Source organism: Mustela putorius, unplaced genomic scaffold (assembly GCF_011764305.1).
Source record: "Mustela putorius furo isolate JIRA1106 unplaced genomic scaffold, ASM1176430v1.1 tig00003834_pilon_pilon_pilon, whole genome shotgun sequence".
Taxonomy (NCBI): domain Eukaryota; kingdom Metazoa; phylum Chordata; class Mammalia; order Carnivora; family Mustelidae; genus Mustela; species Mustela putorius.
The window spans coordinates 123,798,334-123,822,697 of NW_025421987.1; the positions used below are offsets into that span (position 1 = coordinate 123,798,334).

A 24,364-nucleotide genomic window follows, 5' to 3' on the forward strand; every position below is an offset into this window, starting at 1 on the left:
AGGACATGGGACTGTCCTTCCATGGCTTCTCACACATTGAGACCATCATCTCTGCTCTTCTGATAGAGGAATAGTAGAGTTCCACAAGTCTGTAAGACCAGAGCAAGGAGAGGGAGGGCAGGATGGGCACTCAGGAATGAAATCATAACTAGTTTTGCCTACCCTACTGTGCACTGGGATTGTAGAGCTATAATTAGAGTGTTCAGTTACAGCTTGCTTCCATCATAGTTACAAACTCAATGGAATTATTTTATCAGTACCCTGGCTGGCTCCTGCAGCCACACAGCACTACACGTTTGTACCTCCCACTGCTGTGGATGGCAGAGACACATTAGGATCAAAGGTTCACACAAGACATATATTTTCTTTGTATCCTTGAACACTGCCTGTTAGCAAAGGAAAGCTTTGCAAGATGATTCGCAGAGGCTAATCTGCCCATTTACAGCCAAGCAGACTGCTCCCTTAATCTCTGTGATATTATAATAAAGTAATGGTTGGTCTAGTCGAAGACCTTGGCAAATCAGTGAGTTTCTTTAATCGTAATAAAGAATAGTGATCTCTCTAAGCCTATAAATGATGATCCTGATCTTAATTTTGACTTTATTCAGTATAAAGAAGCAATTTCTCTCATTTAAAAATCAATTGAACGGGGTGAGTAGGGAAGCGAGTTTTGGGATTTGAATTTGTGTTTGGTTTAATAAGACTTTCTGTGCAACATAAATGGGATGAGATAGTGTCCCATTTTCAAGTGGCATACTACTAAGTACTTTGCTCCCTAACTTTGTCTGTCTTTGTAATTGTTCTGTTCTGCCGGGAAATGCCATATGGGACCTAATTTCTTTTCCTGGTGCTCCCTTTTGTCATTTGTGCAAAATGTATTGACTTTTTCCCCACCTGGAAGAAATACTTACCATGTTGGAATACTGGGATTTTCCTTCCACTTTTTATGTGGTGCTGATTCTTCTCCATACTTTGTGTTTAACTTAATTCATTTCTGCTATGCACAAAAACTGGCAAACAGAGAGAGAGAATAATACATGCATACATAAATTTAGAAAATTGGATAATTTTACCATCAAGCCACACACAAAACGAGTTAGGGCATGTTGAATCAGGCATTCAGCTTTGATGAACAGAACTGTATACATAAAATCATGTGTACTATATTGATGGAAAACATGGCATTTTGCATATGCTCACCTATTATAACCCCCTATGTGTCAGGAGACTCTCTATTGGATGCCTGGGTGGCTCAGTTGGTTAGGCGCCTGCTTTTGGTTCAGTTCACGATCCTGGAGTCTCGAAATCAAGTCCCAGTCAGGCTCTCATTCTCCTTCTCCCACTCCCCCTGCTTGTGTGCTCTCTCTCTCTCTCTCTCTCTCAAACACATAAATGAAATTTAAAAAAAAAAGACTGTATTGTATTTAAATTTCCTTATCTACCCTGCTAGACCATTAGCTGCCTGACGGAAGGGACTATAATAGAGTGTCCTAGTTTTCCCTGTAGCATCTAGCAAGGTATCTTTCTTGCACATAGTAGATGTTCAGTAAATGAAATAATAGGAAAGTCACATTATGATTTAAAAGCATCCCTCCTTGGGGCACCTGGATGGCTCAGTGGGTTAGGCCTCTACCTTTGGCTCAGGTCGTGATATCAGGGTCCTGAGATCAAGCCCCGCATCAGGCTCTCTGTTAGGCAGGGAGCCTGCTTCCCCCTCTCTCTGCCTGCTTCTCTGCCTATTTGTGATCTCTGTCTGTCAAATAAATAAGTAAAATCTTTTAAATTTTTTAAATCTTTTAAATTTAAAATCTTTTAAATAATAGAAAATAAAAGTGTTCCTCCTAACAGTTAAAACCTCCCAAAACTGATGTCTCATTTTAGTGTTTCTGGCACTAGAATATCAAAATGTTTGGGTAATTAAATTCAAACAACAGGGGAATCTAGTGAGGTAATCTGTTTACCGTATCTAGGAAATTGTTACCCTTCTTATTTACCTCTATTTGCTGAGCATCTGAGGGCTGCAGCCCTTTGCAGAGAAAATACATATGCTTTTCTTTTTTTTTTTTTTCTGAATAAAATCATTCCAAATCACTTTCTGAAGATGTTTCAAAGCATAAGTGATTTCAGATTTTAGTGGATTACATTTTAGTTCTCTCAAAATTAGCATTCTTATCTCTGGCTTTTGCATTTTACAGGATTTATCTTTTGCCTTTATTTTTCACACATCTAAATTATGCCATATGGCTCTTCTAGTTCCTCTGTAGTATACTTGCTTCATTATACTAATCACCGTGAACCTACTGAAGTCATGACTGGGGTTTCTGGTTAGCTTGGTTTTAGAAATATACAAACAGTGAAGAACTTATCAGTGTTACCCTGCAAACATCTTTTTTGATCACATAAGGCAGAGAATTAGGAAATGCAAAAATAAGAAAAAGACATTCAGCAATCACTCAACATTTTCGAGATGCAAGAGGAATTAGCTGAAATGTGGAGGCAAGGAGCCGCCTGGACTCCACAAGACCTGTAGGAAGTCTGCAAACCACTCCTCACTTCTGCCAAGTCACCTTCTGTCCCCGAAACTCTGGTTTTCAGCTCTGAGGTCAGAGGACAGCCACAGAATATCATTAAGCCTAAAAAGAAGGTGGGGGGATTGATGGGAGGGCAATCCTTAAACATCTTCAACTGTTCAATTTGAGTGGAACTTCAGTTGATGGTGTAATTCCCTGACAAAGTGTTCCCTTATTCTGTTTAAAAATCGCATTTGACTCACAGCTGGATCATCTTTGAAAGGAGTTGGGTGTTACATCAAGCCATCTGTGTTTCAAGTGGGCTTTTACAACAGCCATTCTAAAAAGGAAGAGCAATGCAAATGTTGTGAGATTTAGTGTGCAGTTCACTCTGAGAGCAAGTGTCTCTCTGCTGACTAGATGCCACCACAAATCTGAACCAGGAGTTCTGGTTTTAATGTCTCCCTGCGCCCTCTCCTCCTGCAGAAAGTACAATCCCAATGTTGGTCAATGAGAAATAGAAAATTTAAAAAGCAAGCACAACAGAGGAGTACCAAACAGGCTGGTGAAGATGGCAAAGAGACTTTTTAAAAAATTTTTTTATTTTTAAAATTTCTTTTCAGTGTACAAGAACTCATTGTTTATGGACCACACCCTGTGCTCCATGCAATACGTGCCCTCCACAATACCCACCATCAGGCTGGCCCAACTTCCCACCCCCCCATCCCTCCCCTTCAAAACCCTCAGATTGTTTTTCAGAGTCCACAGTCTCATGGTTCATCTCGCCGTCCAATTTCCCTCAGCTCCCTTCTCCTCTCCATCTCCCCATGTCCTCCGTGTTATTTCAGCAAAGAGACTTTTAATGAAATGCAAAGGGATTATCACACAGTGATCCAATTGAATGGCAAAGGTCGCACAGAAGTTGCCCACAGATGCAACCCCCTGGGGCCAATCCATTGTTTGTGGAACTCGGTTACACTTTTTAAGTGTGTATTTGTCTATATATATATTTTTCTCTATAAAGTCACTGGGCTTGTGGCTCAATAAAAATAGAAAAATTTTAAATTAACAAGTTTAAGGTATTTCATGAAAACATTGATCATATCTGCCAATGGAATGAGTACATTTGGCGAATGACCTAATTAGCACAGAGTTGGATTTTTCTCAATACTCTGCTCCCCACTAATTGCAGAACTGCTGCGGCCTTCACCACTGACAAGGAAGAAAAACAAGGACTGGGGTGTGGAGAAAACAGTGACATTCCGGTTTAATTCATTTGAACCTGCTGCCAAGCTTAATTATGTAATTGAGGGAGTGAGGCTGGTGTGTGTCCAGCCACGTGGGCTGGGGTTTGCGACGGGTTCCATTCACCAGTGTTTTCTTGAATATTTTATCAGTGACCATAAAGCATTATTAGCTGGGGCTGAACTCATCTCCCTAGGCTACCCCTCTCCAGAGGTAGGTGCAGAGGTTCCTGTTCCTAGACTTGGTTCTTTGGCATTAAGGAAGCAAATTGAAACCAAATTGAAGTCATTGTATTTTGTAATAAATGCATCATTATTCTTTAGCAGCAGCTTTGCATCTCATTCTGTTCTCCTGGTTGCATGTAGTGCATACCGTCCCATAAAACTCAGAAATGCAATGTGCATTTCTACAGTCAGAGTGTTTTTCAGGGTTGCTTGAGACATTTTTTACCTCTGCACTTTCATTTGAATTAGTGAAACTGAATATGTATAGAAAACACAGAGCTCAATGAAATATTTCATATCTGGTGGCTTATTCTTTCTTTAGAACTTTGTGTCACGGGGTCTGAGCACCCCTGTGGCTGTGGAGCCTTCTGTAGAAGTGATATTTTGTACAGAGGCAACCTTCTCCTTGCTGGCCTGATGGCTCTAGAAATGCATTCTTCTCAGAGTTCGCCCATTCCCTCCCTGATTCAGAGAAAGCTCAGGTATTTCATTCCCTCACAGAGATTTCTTCTGTTTGGCATTGAAGTTCAGCCCTGGAGATCAGCGTTGTGATTTTGTAATATCTTGTGTAATGTGTGGGGGTGGAAGGAAACAGAGGCAGCCAGAGAAGGAGCCATGTTGGAACAGAAGCGGTCGTGAGGTCAGGGGCCGCCTGGCTGGATGGCAGCATGGTGGAGCCAGACGCGGACCCCTTGGCATTTGTATTGTTCTTTAGAGTCAAAATGTATTAATAGATGTTTTAATCAGTTAATTCCCATTCTAATCTGTGAAGTAAACATACTTTTAATTAATTTTGACAAATATTTATTAAGCACAGGTTATGTGTTAAGCACAGGCCCAGTAACCCAGTACATATGAATAAATAACACTCATTAACCAAGAGGGACCTTTTTTTCTTCTGCCTTCGAGTTGCAATGACCAAAGGGAAGGATCCCTCTTTCAGTAAGGGCAGCCCTGCATATGTGTTCCAGATTCTCTCACCCCTCCACTTTTCAGGAACATTATTCTATAAATTATCTCCTTGCCCTCATGAAGTTTTGATCTCTTGCTTTCTGCTTTCTGTCCCTATCTGTAATTACCAAGAACAATCCCATAATGGGTGCAAGAAGTAAGCATTTGTTGAATAACTTGAATGAATCTTCTGTATTTTCCTGGCTTCCTACTGAAATCAGCTGAGGAACACACATGTATACATGTACACTTGCACACACGTGGGTATGTACTTGCGTGTAAACACCTGGGCCACATTACTAAAGATATTGATTTACTTTCCTGGAGGTGAGAAACGTACACTGGTATTTTTTTTTAAGCTCCCAAAGTGATTCTAGTGTATAACTAAGATTTAAAACCATGATATCTTCTATCTTAAAACAAACGAAAACAACTCTTTTGGCCTCATACCATCTCTGTAGTGGACCTGTCTCGTAATTCTCCTTCCCACCAAGATAACAGCAAGGAGGCCTGTGAACACTCTCTCAACCTCCTTCTCTTTCTCTCACTCTTCAACCAGTCAAGCAGGCTTCACTCCCCACTATTTGCCTGAAGCAAATCATGATCATGATACCTATATTCCTAAGCACACTGGACATTTGCAAGCTCTCATCTTATTCTCATTGTCTGTGGCATGTGACGGTGGATTTCTCTCCCTTTCTTGGAACACTTTCTTTCCTTGGCTTTGAGACATCCTATTCCCCTTTCAGTCCCTCCTTCCTCTCTGATTCTCCTGCAGCCTCCTTTGCAATCTCCTGTTATTACCTGTCACCTAAATGCTGAAGCTGTTCAAGCTCCAAACCTGGGCCCTTGGTTTCTACTTACACTAGGCATTTTTGTCTGTTACCATCTCTGTAAATCACATCTTTATGCTGTTGACCTCCTACTTTATATTTCCAATCCTAGCCTCTTTTCTGAGCACCAGCCTAGTATATCCAACTGCTCCTTGACATTTTTACTTAGATGTCTCGCAGGCATTTCTGACTCAACCAATATTTTAATTTTCCCTCTCCTCGGTTAGATCCTCCTCCAGGCTCCCCACTTCAGTAAATCACATCTTCACCCACCCATTGGCTTCTGCTGAAAAATCAGTAGTAAGCCTTGTCGTCTGTATCTCCCTTACTTCCCAAGCCAGTCAATCTATCATCAAGTCCTGCTAATTCTGCCTCCAAAATATAATTCAAATCATCCACTTTATCCCCTCCATTTTATCGCCGGCCACCATTTGTCTGGATTGCTTTAATAGCCCCTAAATCTTGTCCTGATTCTGCTTATGCAGCCCAGCTTCTCCACAACCATTCAATCTTCAGCAGAAACCTGTTGGAGGGATATTTTAAGAAATGCAAATCATTTCTTGCTACTGCTTCCTTAACTTTCAATGGTGAGCAATCCATTGTTAGATTCCATATTATATGCATTGTTTTCTTTCAAGGGCCCAATTGTAGATTCATTGGTATGGTTATTTGTTTCATGTCCATCTCTAATCTCAACTCTAAAAACACATAAGAGTGGGAGGTGGAACCATTCTCTTCTTTTTTAAGATTTTATTTGTTTGAGAGAGAGAGAGCAAGAGAGAGCATAAGCAGGGAGGAGAGGAAGAAGCAATCTCCCTATGAGGAGGGAGCTGGATGTGGGACTCGATCCCAGGACCCTGAGATCATGACCTGAGCCGAAAGCAGATGCTTAACCAATTGAGTCACCCAGGCGCCCCAGGATTACTCTTTTTAATGCCTATATACCATGTGCCTGGCAAAGTGTCTTAAATAGAATTTCATTACTCAATGAAAGAATGAGCATGTTAATGGATGAAGATAATTGACCAAAGCATGAGGCAGGAGGGGGTGCCTTGTCCAGCTCTACTGAGAATTCAACCAGACTGAATGAACTGCATTGAATCTGTTTGTGGGACTGTTTTATTCGATGCCCTGACTTCAGAATAAAGGGATTTCTGAGAACTGTGCCTGTTGGCTTCAGGAGCTACAGACAGAAGTTTGCAAAGTAGGCTTATAAAGTAGTTCGTTGTGTGATGCATTTGGAAAGAGCTTATGAGGACTTCGCTTCAAATCCTGAACTCACCAATTAAGCAGCTTGCAGTTTAGGGGTTAGTTGTGCCACCTTGCTTCAGCCTCTGTTTCTTCCTGTATCCATGAATGGGCACAAGGCCAGTAAGACCTGACGTCATTGTTTCCCCAGTGATCAACATGTCAACCGCCCAGCATATAGTACATGGTACAAAGGAGATAACATCTACATTTTAGTTTTACTTTCTGTTCCCCCGACTCTACTTCTTGATTTATTTTGTTCTTTTTCTCCATTCTCGTTTTGCTTTTATTTCCCCTATTTGACTCATCTTAGTGGGTGGTAATACTCCTATTACTCACATAGGTTGAATTTTGTGGCAAGAGAAGAGTTAGCAGGACTTACAGAGGAGGCTTCCGTTTGGAAGAGAAACACAAACCTCATAGCTTCTCTGCCCAGCTTTTCAAGAGCACTTTGTGGTACACTGCTGTGTAACAAGTTCATTTTAGGATAACATGCTGGGAGGGAGGAAAAGAAGAAGGGATTCGAAGGGAGAAAATTAGAAAGTTAATTAAAAGAAACAACTTGGTAATTGAATTCCCTCGCTCTCTTCTTTGGTTATGGGAGTGGGTCATAGAGCATGGTTAGTAAGTTTGCTTTGGTAGCTCACCTCCAAACTTCTGAGGAACAAGTGTGAGAGCGCAGAGTAGATCCCTGATGGACAGATGAGGAAAGGGCATATATGATGGGCCTTTTATACATGCCATGCCAAGCTGCCCTTGTACTCATGCTTGAGCTTTTTTATTTTGAAATATAATTGGCAGCTGACATTAGAGTGAGACTAAGCCCAAGACTAAGCTCATCTAATTTATGGGCATGCAGAATCCCCTTTCCACCAATTCTGCTTCCTTGATTCTAGCTTTTTTTGTAGACTTATTCTGTATACACACTCACACAGGCAGCAAGGGCAGAGAACAGTATAGGCAACACTGGTGACTTCTTCAGATTACACTCAAGTAACAAGTGACATGGGTCTATTTTTGTTATTTTTAAAAGAAGTTTTGGGTATTTATTTAATTACTCTAGCACATATAACTTAAGAGTTAAGATAATTTATCTAAGACATTATCACCAAGTGAGATGAGGTCCTGTGGTGCACTAACAGGAGCTTAGGTATGAATGAGAACTAGTTTCAGACTGTAACTCTCATTCACAACATTTATTCATTCACCCAGTTGATGTGCATCTGTATATCAGATGTGTACTGCGTTCCAGGCCCCGTGGAGGTTGTTGGTGATAACTCTGAGTTCTATCAAGGCTTTTATTAACATCAGCTTTTTTTCCCCCATCCCTCACCTCATCACAGAGAAGTTTTATTCAACTGGCCCATATTTACCCCACAAATGCTCTTTCTTCAGCACAAAAGCTAGAATAAACTCCCTAGAATTACTCAAATCAGGGGTCAGCACCTGCTCTGGCTCACATCTCCTCAAACTTGAATAGGCATTTGAATCTCCTAGGGATCATCCAGAAATGCACATTTCCAACTCAATACACTTAGGATTCTGCATTTCTCACAAGCTCCCAAATGGTTAAGCTGCTTCTGATCCCTGGAGTCTGATGCCCCATCTTCATTGACTCATTCTTTCCTACACAGGGGAATTGCAAATAACCAAGGACTAAGGAGCAGGCATGATTTGACCCATTGCTTATATAAGGGACCACCGTTATTAGGTCTTTCTTTTTTTAATTAACATATAATGCATTATTTGTTTCAGGGTACAGTTCTGTGATTCATCAGTCTTACACAATTCACAGCACTCACCATAGCACATACCCTCCCCAGTGTCCTTCATGCCACCACCCCATCCCTCCCACCTCTCACCATTCCAGCAACCCTCAGTTTGTTTGCAGGACCAAGAGTCTCTTAAGGTTATCTCCCTCTTTGGTTTTGCTTTGTTTTATTTTTCTTTCCCTTTCCTCATGATCCTCTGTCTTGTTCTTCAAATTCCTCAAAACAGAGAGATCATATGATAATTGTCCCTCTCTCACTGACTTATTTTGCTTAGGATAATACCCTCTAGTTCCATCCATGTCATTGCAAATGGCAGGATTTCATCTTTTGATAGCTGCATAATATTCCATTACAAACACACACAAACACACTACATCTTCTTTATCCATTCATCTGTCGATGGACATCTAGACTTTATCTATAGTTTGGCTATTGTGGCCATTGCTGCTATAAACATTGGGGTATATGTGCCCCTTCAGATCACTACATTTGTATCTTTGGGGCAAATAAATACCCAGTAGTGCAATTTCTGGGTCCTAGGGTTGCTCTATTTTCAACTTTTTGCGAAACCTCCATGCTGTTTTCCAGAGTGACTGTACCAGCTTGCATTCCCACCAAGAGTGTAGGAGGGTTCCCCCTTCTCTGCATCCTTGCCAACACCTGTTGTTTACTGACTTTTTTTTAGCCATTCTGACTGGTGTGAAGTGGTACCTCACTGTGGATTTGATTTGTATTTCCCTGATGCCTAGTGATGTTGAGCACTTTTTCATGTGTCCATTGGCCATTTGGATGTCTTCTCTGCAGAAATGTCTGTTCATGTCTTCTGCCCATTTCTTTTTTTTTTTTAATTTTTTATTTTTTATAAACATATATTTTTATCCCCAGAGGTACAGGTCTGTGAATCACCAGGTTTACACATTTCACAGCACTCACCAAAGCACATACCCTCCCCAATGTCCAAAATCCGACCCTCTTCTCCCAAACCCCCTCCCCCCAGCAACCCTCAGTTTGTTTTGTGAGATTAAGAGTCACTTATGGTTTGTCTCCCTCCCAATCCCATCTTGTTTCATTGATTCTTCTCCTACCCACTTAAGCCCCCATGTTGCATCACCACTTCCTCATATCAGGGAGATCATATGATAGTTGTCTTTCTCTGCTTGACTTATTTTGCTAAGCATGATACGTTCTAGTTCCATCCATGTTGTCGCAAATGGCAAGATTTCATTTCTTTTGATGGCTGCATAGTATTCCATTGTGTATATATACCACATCTTCTTGATCCATTCATCTGTTGATGGGCATCTAGGTTCTTTCCATAGTTTGGCTATTGTGGACATTGCTGCTATAAACATTCGGGTGCATGTGCCCCTTTGGATCACTACGTTTCTATCTTTAGGGTAAATACCCAATAGTGCAATTGCTGGGTCATAGGGCAGTTCTATTTTCAACATTTTGAGGAACCTCCATGCTGTTTTCCAGAGTGGCTGCACCAGCTTGCATTCCCACCAATAGTGTAGGAGGGTTCCCCTTTCTCCACATCCTCGCCAGCATCTGTCATTTCCTGACTTGTTGATTTTAGCCATTCTGACTGGTGTGAGGTGATATCTCATTGTGGTTTTGATTTGTATTTCCCTGATGCCGAGTGATATGGAGCACTTTTTCATGTGTCTGTTGGCCATCTGGATGTCTTCTTTGCAGAAATGTCTGTTCATGTCCTCTGCCCATTTCTTGATTGGATTATTTGTTCTTTGGGTGTTGAGTCTGACAGGTTTTTTATAGATTCTGAATACTAGCCCTTTGTCTGATATGTCATTTGCAAATATCTTCTATTCTGTCGGCTGTCTTTTGTTTTTTTTTTTACTATTTCCTTTGCTGTGCAAAAAATTTTCATCTTGATGGCATCCCAGTAGTTCATTTTTGTCCTTGCTTCCATTGCCTTTGGAGATGTTTCTAGGAAGAAGCTGCCATGGCTGAGGTCGAAGTGGTTGCTGCCTGTGTTCTCCTCAAGGATTTTGATAGATTCCTGTTTCATATTGAGGTCTTTTATCCAGTTTGAGTCTATTTTTGTGCATGGTGCAAGGAAATCATCCAGTTTCATTCTTCTGCATGTGGCGGTCCAATTTTCCCAACACAGTTTGTTGAAGAGACTTTTTTCCATTGGACATTCTTTCTTGCTTTGTTAAAGATTAGTTGACCATGAAGTTGAGGGTCCATTTCTGGACTCTACTCTGTTCCAATGATCTATGTGTCTGTTTGTCTTGATGATAACAGATTTGTAATAGAGCTTCAAGTCCGGAATTGTGATGCCACCGGCTTTGCTTTTCTTTTGCAACATTCCTCTGGCTATGTGGGATCTTTTCTGGTTCCATATAAATTTTAGAATTATTTGTTCCATTTCCTTGAAAAAAGTTTATGGGATTTTGATAGGGATTGCAGTAAATGTATAGATTGCTTTAGGTAGCATAGGCATTTTCACAATATTTGTTCTTCCAATCCATGAGCATGGAATGTTTTTCCATTTCTTTGTGTCTTCCTCAATTCCTTTCATGAGTACTTTATAGTTTTCTGAGTACAGATTCTTTGGATCTTTGGTTAGATTTATTCCTAGCTATCTTAAGGTTTGGGGTGCAATTGTAAATGGTATTGACTCCTTAATTTCTCTTTCTTCTGTCTTGTTGGTGTATATAAATGCAACTGATTTCTGTGCATTGATTTTATATCCTGACACTTTACTGAATTCCTATATCAGTTCTAGCAGTTTTGGAGTGGAGTCTTTTGGGTTTTCCAGTTAAAGTATTCATATCATCTGCAAGGAGTGAGTGTTTGACTTCTTCTTCTTTGGTGATTTGGATTCCTTTAATTTCTTTTTTGTTGTCTGATTGCTGAGGCTAGGACTTCTAGTACTATGTTGAGTAAGAGTGATGATAGTGGACAGCCCCGCCATGTTCCTGACTTTAAGGGAAAAGCTCTCAGTTTTTCCCCATTGAGAATATTTGCTGTGGGTTTTTCATAGATGGCTTTTATGATATTGAAGTATATACCGTCTATCCCTATACTGTGAGAGTTTTGATCAAGAAAGGATGCTGTACTTTGTCAAATGCTTTTTCTGCATCTATTGAGAATATCATATGGTTCTTGTTCTTTTATTAATGTATTATATCATATGATTGATTTGAGGATGTTGAACCAAACTTGCGGCCCAGGAATAAATCTGACTTGGTCGTGATGAATAATTCCTTTAATGTACTATTGGATCCTATTGGCAAGTATTTTGGTGAGAATTTTTGCACCTGTGTTTATCAGGGATATTGGTTTGTAATTTTGATGGGGTCTTTGCCTGGTTTTGGGATCAAGGTAATGTTAGCCTCATAAAATGAGTTTGGAAGTTTTCCTTCCATTTCTATTTTTTGGGGACAGTTTCAGGGGAATAGGTATTAATTTTTCTTTAAAAATTTGGTAGAATTCCTCTGGGAAGCCATCTGGCCCTGGGCTCTTGTTTGTTGGGAGATTTTTGATGACTGCTTCAATCTCCTTACTGGTTATGGGTATGTCCAGGTTTTCTATTTCTTCCTCGTTCAGTTTTGGTAGTTTACATTTCTCTAGGAATGCATCTGTTTCTTCCAGATTGTCTGGAATTTGCTGGTGTATAGCTGTTCATGTATTTGAGTTTGTCCTAACTTTCCTCTTGTCCTTGAGTTCAAGTTTCAAAGCACTGTGGTTTGAAAATACACAGGGAATGATCCCAACCTTTTGGTACCAGTTGAGAACTGATTTGTTACCCAGGATATGATCTATTCTGGAGAATGTTCCATGCATACTAGAGAAGAATCTGCATTCTGTTGGTTTGGGTTAGAAGGCTTTGAATATACCTGTGATGTCCATCTGGTCTAGTGTGTCATTTAAAGCTTTTATTTCCTTGTTGATCTTTTGCTTAGATGATCTGTCCATTTTAGTGAATTTATTGTATTATTGTCAATGTGTTTCTTTGATTTTGTTTTTAATTGGCTTATATAATTGGCTGCTCCCATGTTAGGGGCATAGATATTTAAAATTGTTAGATCTTCTTGTTGGACAGACACTTTAAGTATGATCTAGTGTCCTTCCACATCTCATATTATAGTCTTTGGTTTAAAATCTAATTTTTCTGATATAAGGATTATTACCTCAGCTTTCTTTTGATGTCCATTAGAATGTTAAATGCTTTTCCCCCCTTATTTGAAATTTGGAGATGTCTTTGGCTCTAAGATTAGTCTCTTGCACACAGTATATTAATGGGTTTTGTTTTTTCTTATCCATTCTGATACCTTGTGTCTTTTGATTGGGACATTTAGCCCATTTACATTCAGGGTAATTTTTCAAAGATATGAACTTTTGCCATTGTATTGCCTGTAAGGTGACTGTTAACTGTATATTGTCTCTCTTCCTATATGTTGCTTTTAGGCTCTCTCTTTGCTTGGAGGACCCCTTTCAATATTCCTGTAGGGCTGTTTTGGTATTTGCAAATTCTTTTAGTTTTTGTCTCTCCTTTAGCTTTTTGTCTCTCCTTTAGCTTTTTGTCTCTCCTTCTATTTTCAATGACAACCAAGCTGGATATAGTATTCTTGGCTGCATATTTTTCTCGTTTAGTGCTCTGAATATATCATGCCAGTACTTTCTGGCCTGCCAGATCTCTGTGGATAGGTCTGCTGTCAGCCTAATATTTCTACCATTGTATGTCACAGACTTCTTGTCCCAAGCTTCTTTCTTGATTTTCTCTTTGTCACTGAGACTTGTAAGTTTTAGTATTAGATGATGGGGTGTTAACCTTATTTTTATTGATTTTGAGGGGAGTTCTCTGTGCCTCCTGGATTTTGATGCTTATTACCTTTGCCAAATTAGGGAAATTCTCTACTATAATTTGCTCCAATATACCTTCTGTCCCTCTCTCTCTGTCGTCTTCTTCTTCTGAGATTCTAATTATTCTAATAGTTTTTTTGTGTTATGGTATCACTTATTTCTTGAATTCTCCCCTCCTGGTCCAGTAGTTATTTGTCTCTCTTTTGCTCAGCTTCTTTACTCTCCATCATTCGATCTTCTATAACACCAATTCTCTCTTCTGCCTCATTCATCCTAGCAATAAGAGCTTCCATTTTTTACTACATCTCATTTATAGTCTTTTAAAAATTTCAACTTAGTTAGATTTTAGTTCTTTTATTTCTCCACAAAGGGATTCTCTAGTATCCTCTATTTTTTTCAAGCCCAGCTAATATCTTTATAAGCATCATTCTGAACTCTAGTTCCAACATTTTACTAATGTCTGTATTGATTAGGTCCCTGGCAATTAGTACTGCCTCTTGCTCTTTTTTATTCCTTGAGGTGAGTTTTTCCATTTTGTCATTTTGTCCAGAGAAGAACAGATGAATGAGGGAACACAATTCTAAAAGGATAAATATACAGAAATATACACGCTAAGTGAATTAGAAGAGACCTGCAACTGGGGGTAAGGGGGATGGAGGGGATGGGAGAAAGGGGGAAAAAAGAAGAAGAAGAAGAAAAAAATATGATCAGGCTGGTGAATAAAATAGAGCCATACACTAGATTTGGGGTATATTTTGGTCAGTTAGAAGAAACTGTCTCCCAAAATTTTAAAGAAAGAAAAATATATATATATATATATACAAAAATAAGGGTAAATACAATGAAGGGATGGAATATGACTGCAAAGATGAAAATTTTAAAAAATATATTTTAAAAGGAATTGATAAGATAAGACGTTGGTTGAAAAAAGAAAGAAAAAAATCAAGAAAAAAGGGGGCAGGGAGAATGCCATCAGGCAGGAGACTAGAATAAAGTTATATAGTAGATTTAGGGATATATATTTTGCTCTGTTAGAAGAAACTGTATCCCAAACTTTTAAAGAAAGAAAAACTTCTATATATGCAAAAAATAAGATTAAGTACAATGAAGCAATAGAATATGAATGTAAAAATGAAGATTAAAAAAGAAATTTAAGAAAGTATTGATAACATAAGATGTTTAAAATATAAAAAAGGAAAAATTCAAAAAAAAAATAAAAAAGAGAAAGAAAAAATTAAATAAAATTAAAAAAATTTAACTTTGGAAGACTAAGGACCCTTGGGGAAAAAGCCATGAGTTCTATGTGTTGCTTTCCCTAGCTCTGGGGTTCTGCAGTTATCATTGATTGGTGAACTTGGTCTTGGCTCGATGCTGTAACTGATCTTCTAGGGGAGGCACCTGTTGCAGTGATTCTCAAACGTCTTTGCTGGAGGCAGAATTGCACCACCCTTGCCGGGGGCCAGGCTAAGTAATCTGCTTGGGTTTGCTCTTGGGAGCTTTTGTTCCCTGAACGCTTTCCATACATCTTTGGAGGAGGAGAATGAAAATGGTGGCCTCCCAATCTCTGGCTTAGATGAGCCAAGAGCTCAGGGCCCTGCTCCCTCAGAGTAAAGCAGCCAATCCTTCCCATCACTCTGGTCTCTGGCTACACTCTGTACTATCTAGCTGGTGACCGATTATTTCTATCTCTGGTGCATGGCCCCTTTTGGAGTCTTTAAACCCAACAAATTCCTGTGGTGCACTCCCATGCCACTCCTCCCAGAGGAGGAAGGAGGGGTCTCCCTGAATCTACCACTTGTGGGGTCTCTGCTCAAAGAGCAGTGGCCGGACTATGCCATGGATCACAGTTTAAGATAACCCGAACTGAGAGCCCCGTCCTTAGCTCTGCCTCTGCAGCTAGCTTTCCTGCTCCAATACCTTGGAACCCTGCCATACTCAGGCACCCCCAGTCTTTGTGTGACCTCATGGGTCCTGAGACCACGCTGTCCCAGTGAGGATTCCACCCCCTGCTTAGCCACTGGAGAGACATCCCTCAGCAGAGGAAACTTCTGAAAGTTCCAATTTTGTGCTCCACTGTTCTACTGCTTGCTGGGAGCTGGGCCCTCCCCTGCAGTCTATCTTCCTGTATATTGCCTCGGATTCACTTCTCTGCATGCCCTACCTTCCAGAAAGTGGTTGCTTTTCTGTTTCTAGAATTGCTCATCTTCCCTTCGATTTCCTATTGAGTCGTTAGGTGTTCAGAATGGTTGATAACTATCTAGCTGAAGTCCTGGGACCTGATGATATTTAGGTCTCCTACTCCTCCACCATCTTGTTCCTCTAACATCAGTTTTTTTTTTTAAAGTTTTGAAAATTAACTTTAGACATAGACTTCTCTGTATTTTTCAGCATTTTGTGCTCCTCATTTTTTGTAGCAAATTCACCAAAGAAAGAAGATCCTGGTTAAATAATATATTACCTTACTGATCAAATTAGCCCAAATCAGATCACTAACTGCATACCCAATCTCCAAAGCAATCTCCAGATAAATAAGAGAATTACAATTTTGTATTTAATGATATTGCAGTATCTTTCTTGACATGTTAAGGCCAATCAGTTGAGAACCTTCACAGTTATTCCAAGAGTTATGAATGCAAGTGTGACCGCAAACACCCCTTCCATTGGTAGGAGAGAGATGTGGTACTAACAAGCGCTTTTGTGTTTTCACAGGTTATGGTTTCGTAGATTTTGACAGTCCTGCAGCTGCACAGAAAGCAGTAGCATCTCTCAAGGCAAATGGCGTGCAGGCACAGATGGCCAAGGTAAGACTGGGGTTCAGATATTTTTTCTTTTGTGATCTTATATTTCTCCATTATTGTGAGCAGAATCAGAATTGGAGATTGCAATGATTTGGATTATATTTACTTGGTAGGGAAAACAAGAAACCTTCTAAAAGCTTTGGCTTGGAAGAACCTGGCTGGTTTATTTCATTGTTTTCTGTGTGTATTTCTGTGTATATTTATTAATAAGCTCTTTTGTTTTGGTGAACTCATTAGCGCTTTAAGGGCACTTGTGAAGCGCTCTGTTATGCCTGAAAAGAGTGTGTGCGTCTATGTGTATCTAGGGCTTTCACAAGTAAACTGTTTGGGAGTAGTCTGATTCTCAGCAAGTTGTCATTGGTAAACTGTGCTCCAAAACTGTTCACTCTCATGTTGGGGAGAGATGAAAGCTGAATAATGAGGTTGTGTGATTTATGCAGGAAAATGAGCTTAACCAAAAGTTGTACATTGTCTGTATTGATAGAATTTCACTTTGGCCTTTACAGATAGTTTTACTAGGTGATAATCTCCTTGATATTAATTACTTCCAATACTCATTTGTTGTTATGCAGTACAAGTAGTTCAGAGCTTTCTATCTGAAGTCATAATGCATTTTTATATTAAAGAAAATAAATAAGAGCATTTTAAATAGTTTTGAATTTTGACTGCAGTGGTGGTTACAAGAATCTACACATGTGATAAAATGGTGTGGAACTATACATGCATATCAGTATCAACTTCCTGGTGTTTATATTTTACTATAATTACGTAAGATCCAAACTTTGAGGAAACTGGGTGAAGGGTACATGTGATCTCTTTATGCTAGCTTTGCAATGTGATATAAATGTATGATTAGTTTCAAATAAAAAGTCTAAGAAAAACGTTTATGGCATGTAGGTGCTTGATACATTTCTGCTTTAAATTAATGGTCATTTTGGATTTGATCACATGCAAATATATTTTTAAATAATTTTCTCATTACTCTTACTAAATTTGTTTGTCTCTGGATTCTCAAAAGTTAAGTATAAGAGCCAACAGATCTTGAAATTCAGACCTAATGCATTTGGGCCATCTTCATGTATACTCTTACCCTTAACTATTCCCCTAAGAACTGAGTGATATAGCAACCAAGTCATCAAACCTTCAGTCATTTGAATTTTGTTATGGTTGCAAACATTCCCTGACAATATTTTCCAATTTCAACCTGAGACAGCCAGAGGTGGGATGTTTGGTTTTCTTCATCTTCAGTGTCTTTTAGCAAGCTGATACCACTCATATCTGTTAATCTTTGGTTGTGGGTCACTTCCCACAAAGATTACTTCGGTGAACTCATTGCCCTTTATGATACATTGGTTGTTTTTCAAGGCTCTATATATTAGAATTTGAATTCTTTCAGCTATGTAATGCATTCCTCATCAAGACTGTGCCTGGAAGCTTTGAATTTGGTCATGAACTAAGAATGATGAAGTTAACATTTGTAATTAATAAGGAGATTACCTACATGTCTTGGTTTAAAGGTCACTTGGCAAAAGAGTCAAGTTACCTGGCAATTTAAGCAGGCATTATGCCCAGGAAACAAATGGTAAAACATAGTTGCTCAGTACATGCAAAATACAAAATTTGAAATTCGATTGAAAGACAACTGACAGGAAAATCATCATAAAAATGCTTATAAAAATTATTATTAGAATATCTTTGATTTATTTTATGGATGGACCAACAAGTTTTGGAAATTGCTAGGTTGTGGTAGTTTGAAAATCATGAATACAGGGTATGCAATCTCAACTGTTTCAAATGTTCTGAGAAAAAAATAATATATATGTAGTTTTACTTGTTGGGTTAAAATCACTATCATCTTGCACAACAGGCAAAGAAAGTTGGCATTGATTTTAAAACTACTGAGGAGCGATTATGACTGTTTTTTCTCTGTGTCTGAGCATTCTGGTACACAAGGAATCTCTGTCCATCTCACTCTCTCATACACACACATACACACACACACACTCACACAAGTAACATGTACACCAATCACTGACCTCTCACCTAAATAGGAGGCAATCAAAGGAAATATATTTAAAGAGCTTCTAAAAACTGTTATTCATTATACGCAGCATTTTTATCCTTAGCACATGCCCAACATACACTGCACAATGTACAATGTAAGGAGATTCCAACTGAAATGTTTGCAGGCACTTACTTTATTTCTGGAGTTGCTGAAAGATTTCTACCTTATCAGTTATGCTGTCTGTGGAGTAAATTCTTCTTCTTTTTCTCCTCACAGACTTTGAATCTAAAGCCCAGAGCTTTAGGTCCACATCTGCGTACTTAGAAAACTTTCAGCAGTAAATAGCTCTGTAATTTAACTACCCAGAAGCAAATAAATAGCCTCCCTTTGACAATGAAATGGAACAAGCTTGACCACCTGTATTAGCAAATTTCTCACTGAGCTATTGGATTTCATGGCCTTTTTTTCCCCTTTTGTCCTGGTGATAACTATAATTTATTATCATATAAACCTGCAGTCTGCAGGGTGTGTGAAACTTGCACCGTATTTTTTGTCATTTAAGTATCTACTGAATCGCCTCCTGCATCCTTGTTCTTATCAATATCCTACAATTTAGGTCGTGGTGCTACATTTTAAAGACTCCAGGATTTTAAAGCAAAAATGCAACAAATAATCTGGGTTCTCAATAGCAACCAGGAATGAACATGAAGCTCTCCAAGGGAATCACTCTAGCTAACTTATTCCAGTGTGTGCATATGAAAAATTCAACTGATTTGTCAACTAAGAAGAATCAAACAATAAATCATCCAGTAAGTGGTAATTGATTAATAATGTATAACCATTAACACAGACTAAAATTTTCTGTATACTTGCTGTTCTGTAAAAAAGAGTTTTTAGGGATCAAAGGAAATGTTTCTTTGAGGAGAGCAGATTTAGAATATTTTAGTAATACATAGTGGTTAAGAGTGTAGGTTTGGAGAGAGAGAAACTTGGCCTTGAATTTTGGCTCTGATACCACCCGGATGTGTGGCCTTGGCTAAGTTATTTAAATATCTCTTAAGCTCTCTAATAATAATACTCGGGTAATGGGACTAAGGACGTCTGTCAGAATTAATTTAAAAAAATACATAAAGAATTTAGGATGGTGCTTAGTTATACCAAGAAGTCAATAAATGTTAATTATTCAATGAATGTTGTTATTCATTAAATTCAAAGTTGGTTACTGAAACTTCTATAAATTCTAACACTTGCTTTAAGTGGTGTGTCATTACAAAACAGTCTCTTGAGAAATATAATAAATAATATCAATAAACATTTTTATTACATGCTAAGTGTCAGGCACTGTGCTAGGTGTTAGAGAATCAAGTTGAATAAAACCTCTCTTATTCTGAATCTTTATGTTTGGTCTGTCTCCTGGGATTGCTACTGGATTGCTCTGGATTAAGAATATTGGCTATTATGGTTCTTGCCAACCTCAAAGTATTGAGAAGAAAATCATTTGGCGGAGGAATGAGTCTCTATAAGCATAAAAAGAAAAGAGCTGAAGAGAAACCAGCTAAGAATAGCTTTACTTTGTAGGTGTTTTATTTTCTTATCAATAAGAAGGTCGTAGATAGGCAGCAAAGGGCAAATACTTTGGTACACCCTCAAGGATCAAGGCTTCTCTGCCATTCATTATAGATGGCTTTCATCTGTACGTTTATGTTGTTTCTAAAGCCTATATAGGATACCCCCATCTTAGCAGGAAAAACAAAAGGATAAAGGAATCTGAAGCTGAAGCTGAAGCTGATGGATTGTTCTGGCTGATTCTGTCCTTTTAAAAGGCTTTCCAGAGAGGTGCCCGGGTGGCTCAGCAGCTTAGGCATTTGCTTTCTGCTCAGGTCATGATCTCAGGGTCCTGGAATTGAGCAGCACATAGGGCTCTCTGCACAGTGGGGAGTCTGCTTTTCCCTCTCTCTCTACTGTTCTGCCTGCTTGTGCTCTCTTGCTCTTTCTGTAAATAAATAAATAAACTCTTGAAAAAATAAAAATAATAATAATAATAAAATAAAAGCTTTTCCAGAATATTAACGTAGGCCCAACTATTTATATCATAATGGCCCAAACTGAGTCATATGGTTGCCCCCTTAGCTGCAAAAGAGTCTGGGATTATGCATAATTTAGCTTCCTCATCTCTAGTAGAGAAAATTAAGAATAGTTCATCTTTTTGGATGTCCAACATCTATTACACCATTCTTCCCATTTATACATTTTGGGTGGCATGCGTTTATTCCTTCCCTAAAAGAACCTACCTTAGAGCCTCATCCTATAATCACATCTGGTGATATCATCATCCCTAACAGGCTCAGACATGGTTGCTCCTCATGGCTTAACACTCATTAGCTTAAAAGATGAGTTATCTGTCCCAACTCCCACAGTAAATAACAACAGAGAAAAAGATAAGATATATGAAGTAAAGGAAAACCACCATTCAGGGACAGAGAGAATGGGAAATAAGCAGAAGTAACCAGTTGCTAGCACACACCAAATCCTGGGGGCAGGAATAAATTCTAGCTTTGTCCATGCAGTACACTCACTGATTAGCCAGTCATATAATCCCTGCTGCCATATAGAGAGGGCTTTCTTGTCCTTTTTTCCCCATGGCCACACTAAGGCCTCACTGAAAGACTATATAGCTTTAGAAACTGAGTTTTCCTGAACGGAAATTTGGAGGCTCTGGAATGGCTCTACATATTTTGTGTTAGCAATTATTACCAGCCATGCCCTGAGCTATTTCAAGTTTAGCAGGCCTCTTTCTTACTTTCTGTCTGTCAATTCCAAATAAGTAAACAGAGTACATCTCTTTCTAGATGAAAAGTCCACAGGGAAGAAGCCACTGCTTCCTCAGGGCCCTTACAAAAAGCTTTTTCAGGTCTACTATTAGGGATGCTATTCCAATCACCAAAGGTATTCACCTCACTGAGGGATATGTAGAATAAATTGAAGTTAAACAATTGCAAAAAAGACCAAGTGTCTAACAGAATGTCAAGCACATCAGGGATAGCATAAAAATCCCATGTCAACTATGACAGAGAACCGTATTGGGACCAGAGGAAAGGAATTCTCTTCCATAAATCAATAACCTGAGTAGCAGTTCTCTTCTAGGAAAAAAAAATAAAATAAAATGAGTGGGTTTTTTTTTTCCACTCAAGATCAGAAGAGATAAAAAATGAAAAGTCAATGAATATATGAAAATAAATTCTGTAAATTCTAATATGTATATGCATAAACTTAATTTAAAAATGCATTACCCCAGGGGTACCTGGGTGGCTCAGTGGGTTAAAGCCTCTGCCTTCAGCTCAGGTCATGATCCCAGCGTCCTGGGATCAAGACCCATATCCGTTCTCTGCTCAGCAGGGAGCCTGCTTCTCCCTCCCCACCCCCACTCTCTCTGCCTACTATAATCTGTCTGTCAAATAAATAAATAAAATCTTAAAAAAAAATACATTACCCCAGGGACACCTGGGTGGTTCAGTCAGTTATGAGTTTGCCTTTGGCTCAAGTCATGATCCCAGCATCTTGAGATCGAGTCCCACATTGGGCTCCCTGCTCAGCAGGAAGTCTGCATCTTTCTCTGCCTGCTTGTACTCACTTCCTCCTTGTCTCTCTCAGTCTAATAAATAAAATCTTTAAAAAAAGAAAACAAAACCAGAAACTTAAAAAAAATACATTATCCCAGTGGTTAGTACATAACCCTAATATTTATAGTCTAGTAGAAGAATTTTAGTTAATGAATGAAGGCCTACTTTATAGAATATTCTAGAAAAAAAATTAAATTTAACCACTAGCCTTAAGATGTGGTTTGTTACCAACCAAAGCAACTCTTCTGAATGCACAGACACATACTGGACTTCATCAGCCAGACTCCTGTCATCTAAGGCTCTATTAATAGTCTCTGTTTTTACTATCCCTAGGTTTATGAGAGCAAGTTATTTGATGTCCATGGGTCACTGTAGTGGGGTTGGGTCTTGTTTGTTCAGCCAAACAAGGAAGCTTCTCAGAAGCTCTTGTGTAGGAAGGAGAGAAGCATCGTTCAAAGGCAAATTCAGTAGGCAATAGAGGTAATCCTGCCTCCTGAGACTGGGTGGGAAACTCAATCAATACTTATTATAATGATGGGAAAATTCTGTCTGGGGATCTAATATCCTAAAAATAATTATACAGGTGTTTTTGTTTTGTTTTGTTTTCAACAAAATTAAAGAATCAGAGAAGCCTATATACTATCATTTGTCTGTATCCCAAAATGTGTCTCAGAGAGAATAAAGGATATAACCTAACATTTAGGTAGAAATCTCTTTCATTCTCTTAGTTTTTCAACACATTTATGTTGAACACCTTCTATGTACAAGATTGCTCTACATGCTAAAGATATAGCATTGAACCAGTTTTATGAGGATTACATTTTTCTGGTGGAAGGCAGAAAATAAACAAAGAAATACAATGTATTAGTAAGAAGTGGCTCTAAGACAATTAAAAGAGGTTATGGATACTAAATATATAGGAGATGAGGATGGTGGTTGAAGGTTGTGCTGAGATGCATTTTAGATAAGAGTGGTCAGGGAGAGTCTCTCTGATGAGGTAATATTTGAGCAGAGATCAAAAAGAAATGAGGAGAGCAAATTACAGTATAATCTCATAACAAGAGATTGTTATGAAAATTCTTTCTATAATAATTCAAAATAGAGCAGACTTTTCAGTGAGCCAACATGTCTGCACTTTGTTATCATCTCTATCCCACACCTTCTTAATAATGGTAGAGATGAATACACCACAATCACTTCCTCCTTTATTTTTTGTGGGAGTTCTCTGGTTTCAATCTATCATAATGGTGCATTTCTCAGAATATACGTTTTCATACGAACCAAGTTCTAATTTAGTCAGAAAGTACTTTTTTCCAGTACTTAACTTCTTCAAGTTGTGTTGTTCTGTTGTACTGGTGGATGTAAAGAGATCATCTTTACATCATGTAAAGAGATGATCTCCTTACATCCATGACAAGATACCCTATACCACTGTCATGAAATGTTCTTTAAATAACTGTAATTCTGAAGAGTGGCAGTCCAATGTTGGTTTTAGCGCAGTTCATTACTTTTGGATGACTGATGCCATGTAATGAAAACATTGCTCTGTATCATTTCCTAAAATGAATCTTTGTGTCACATGCTCTTGTGAAAGACATTTCCAACAGAAGAACATCTCTCACAAACACCACATATTATTTTTCCTCATGATGGATATTTTTGAAGTTGTCAGTAAAAGAAAAGCTAGTGGTTGGTCTTTCACAGGTCTGTAAAATATTTGTGAGTGCCTGCTTGGTTGCTTACCTCATTTATTTTTCCTTTTTTTAAAATCTTAATGCTGGATGCAGGGATACAAAACCCAATATTTAAATTGTCAGTTTGATCTTAATCCTATTTGTTAATTATTTGAAGTTTTTGAAGCAGAATCCTCTGAAGTTAAATATTTGTATTAGCTTCTACAAAATGATTTACATAATCAGGTTGTGAGTGCTACCCTGTGCTTTTGCAAGGACTCCACTATATTCTCTTTGGTGAAATGGTGGGTATGTGCTCTAATTGAATTTCCTGCCTTCCTAACATTTGACAAAAACACAAATCAATGAAAAAATTTGCCTTAAATTGTGTTGTGAGGTCTCTATCAGGTGTTCAGATACTTTTTTTACTGCAGGATGTCTGTGGACTATAAGTTCTCTTCAATTTGCAAGAAATATCAACTCTTTCATCCTACCTCTCTGAACAGAATGTGACCACAGGGTGATCTCACTTAATGGCTCATTTCTTGATATACTGTTAAGAAGTAATACTGAATGGTCTCCATTCTTGGCTTTAGTCATTTGTTCTTAAAATTGGAAGGAAAAGATCCTGTCTCTAGTCCCCATTGTG

The 24,364-nt window shown here is 38.6% G+C and overlaps 1 protein-coding gene across 11 annotated transcripts in view; it reads left to right on the forward strand.

Moving 5' to 3' along the window:
* Window positions 1-24,364, forward strand: part of RBMS3 (RNA binding motif single stranded interacting protein 3) — a 711,391-nt gene that overhangs the window by 279,170 nt on the left and 407,857 nt on the right. For all 11 annotated transcript variants that reach the window (XM_013057187.2, XM_013057186.2, XM_013057191.2 and 8 more), the window contains exon 5: window positions 16,329-16,420. In XM_013057187.2, coding sequence (XP_012912641.1) covers window positions 16,329-16,420 — 92 coding nt within the window. The remainder of the gene's footprint in view (window positions 1-16,328; window positions 16,421-24,364) is intronic.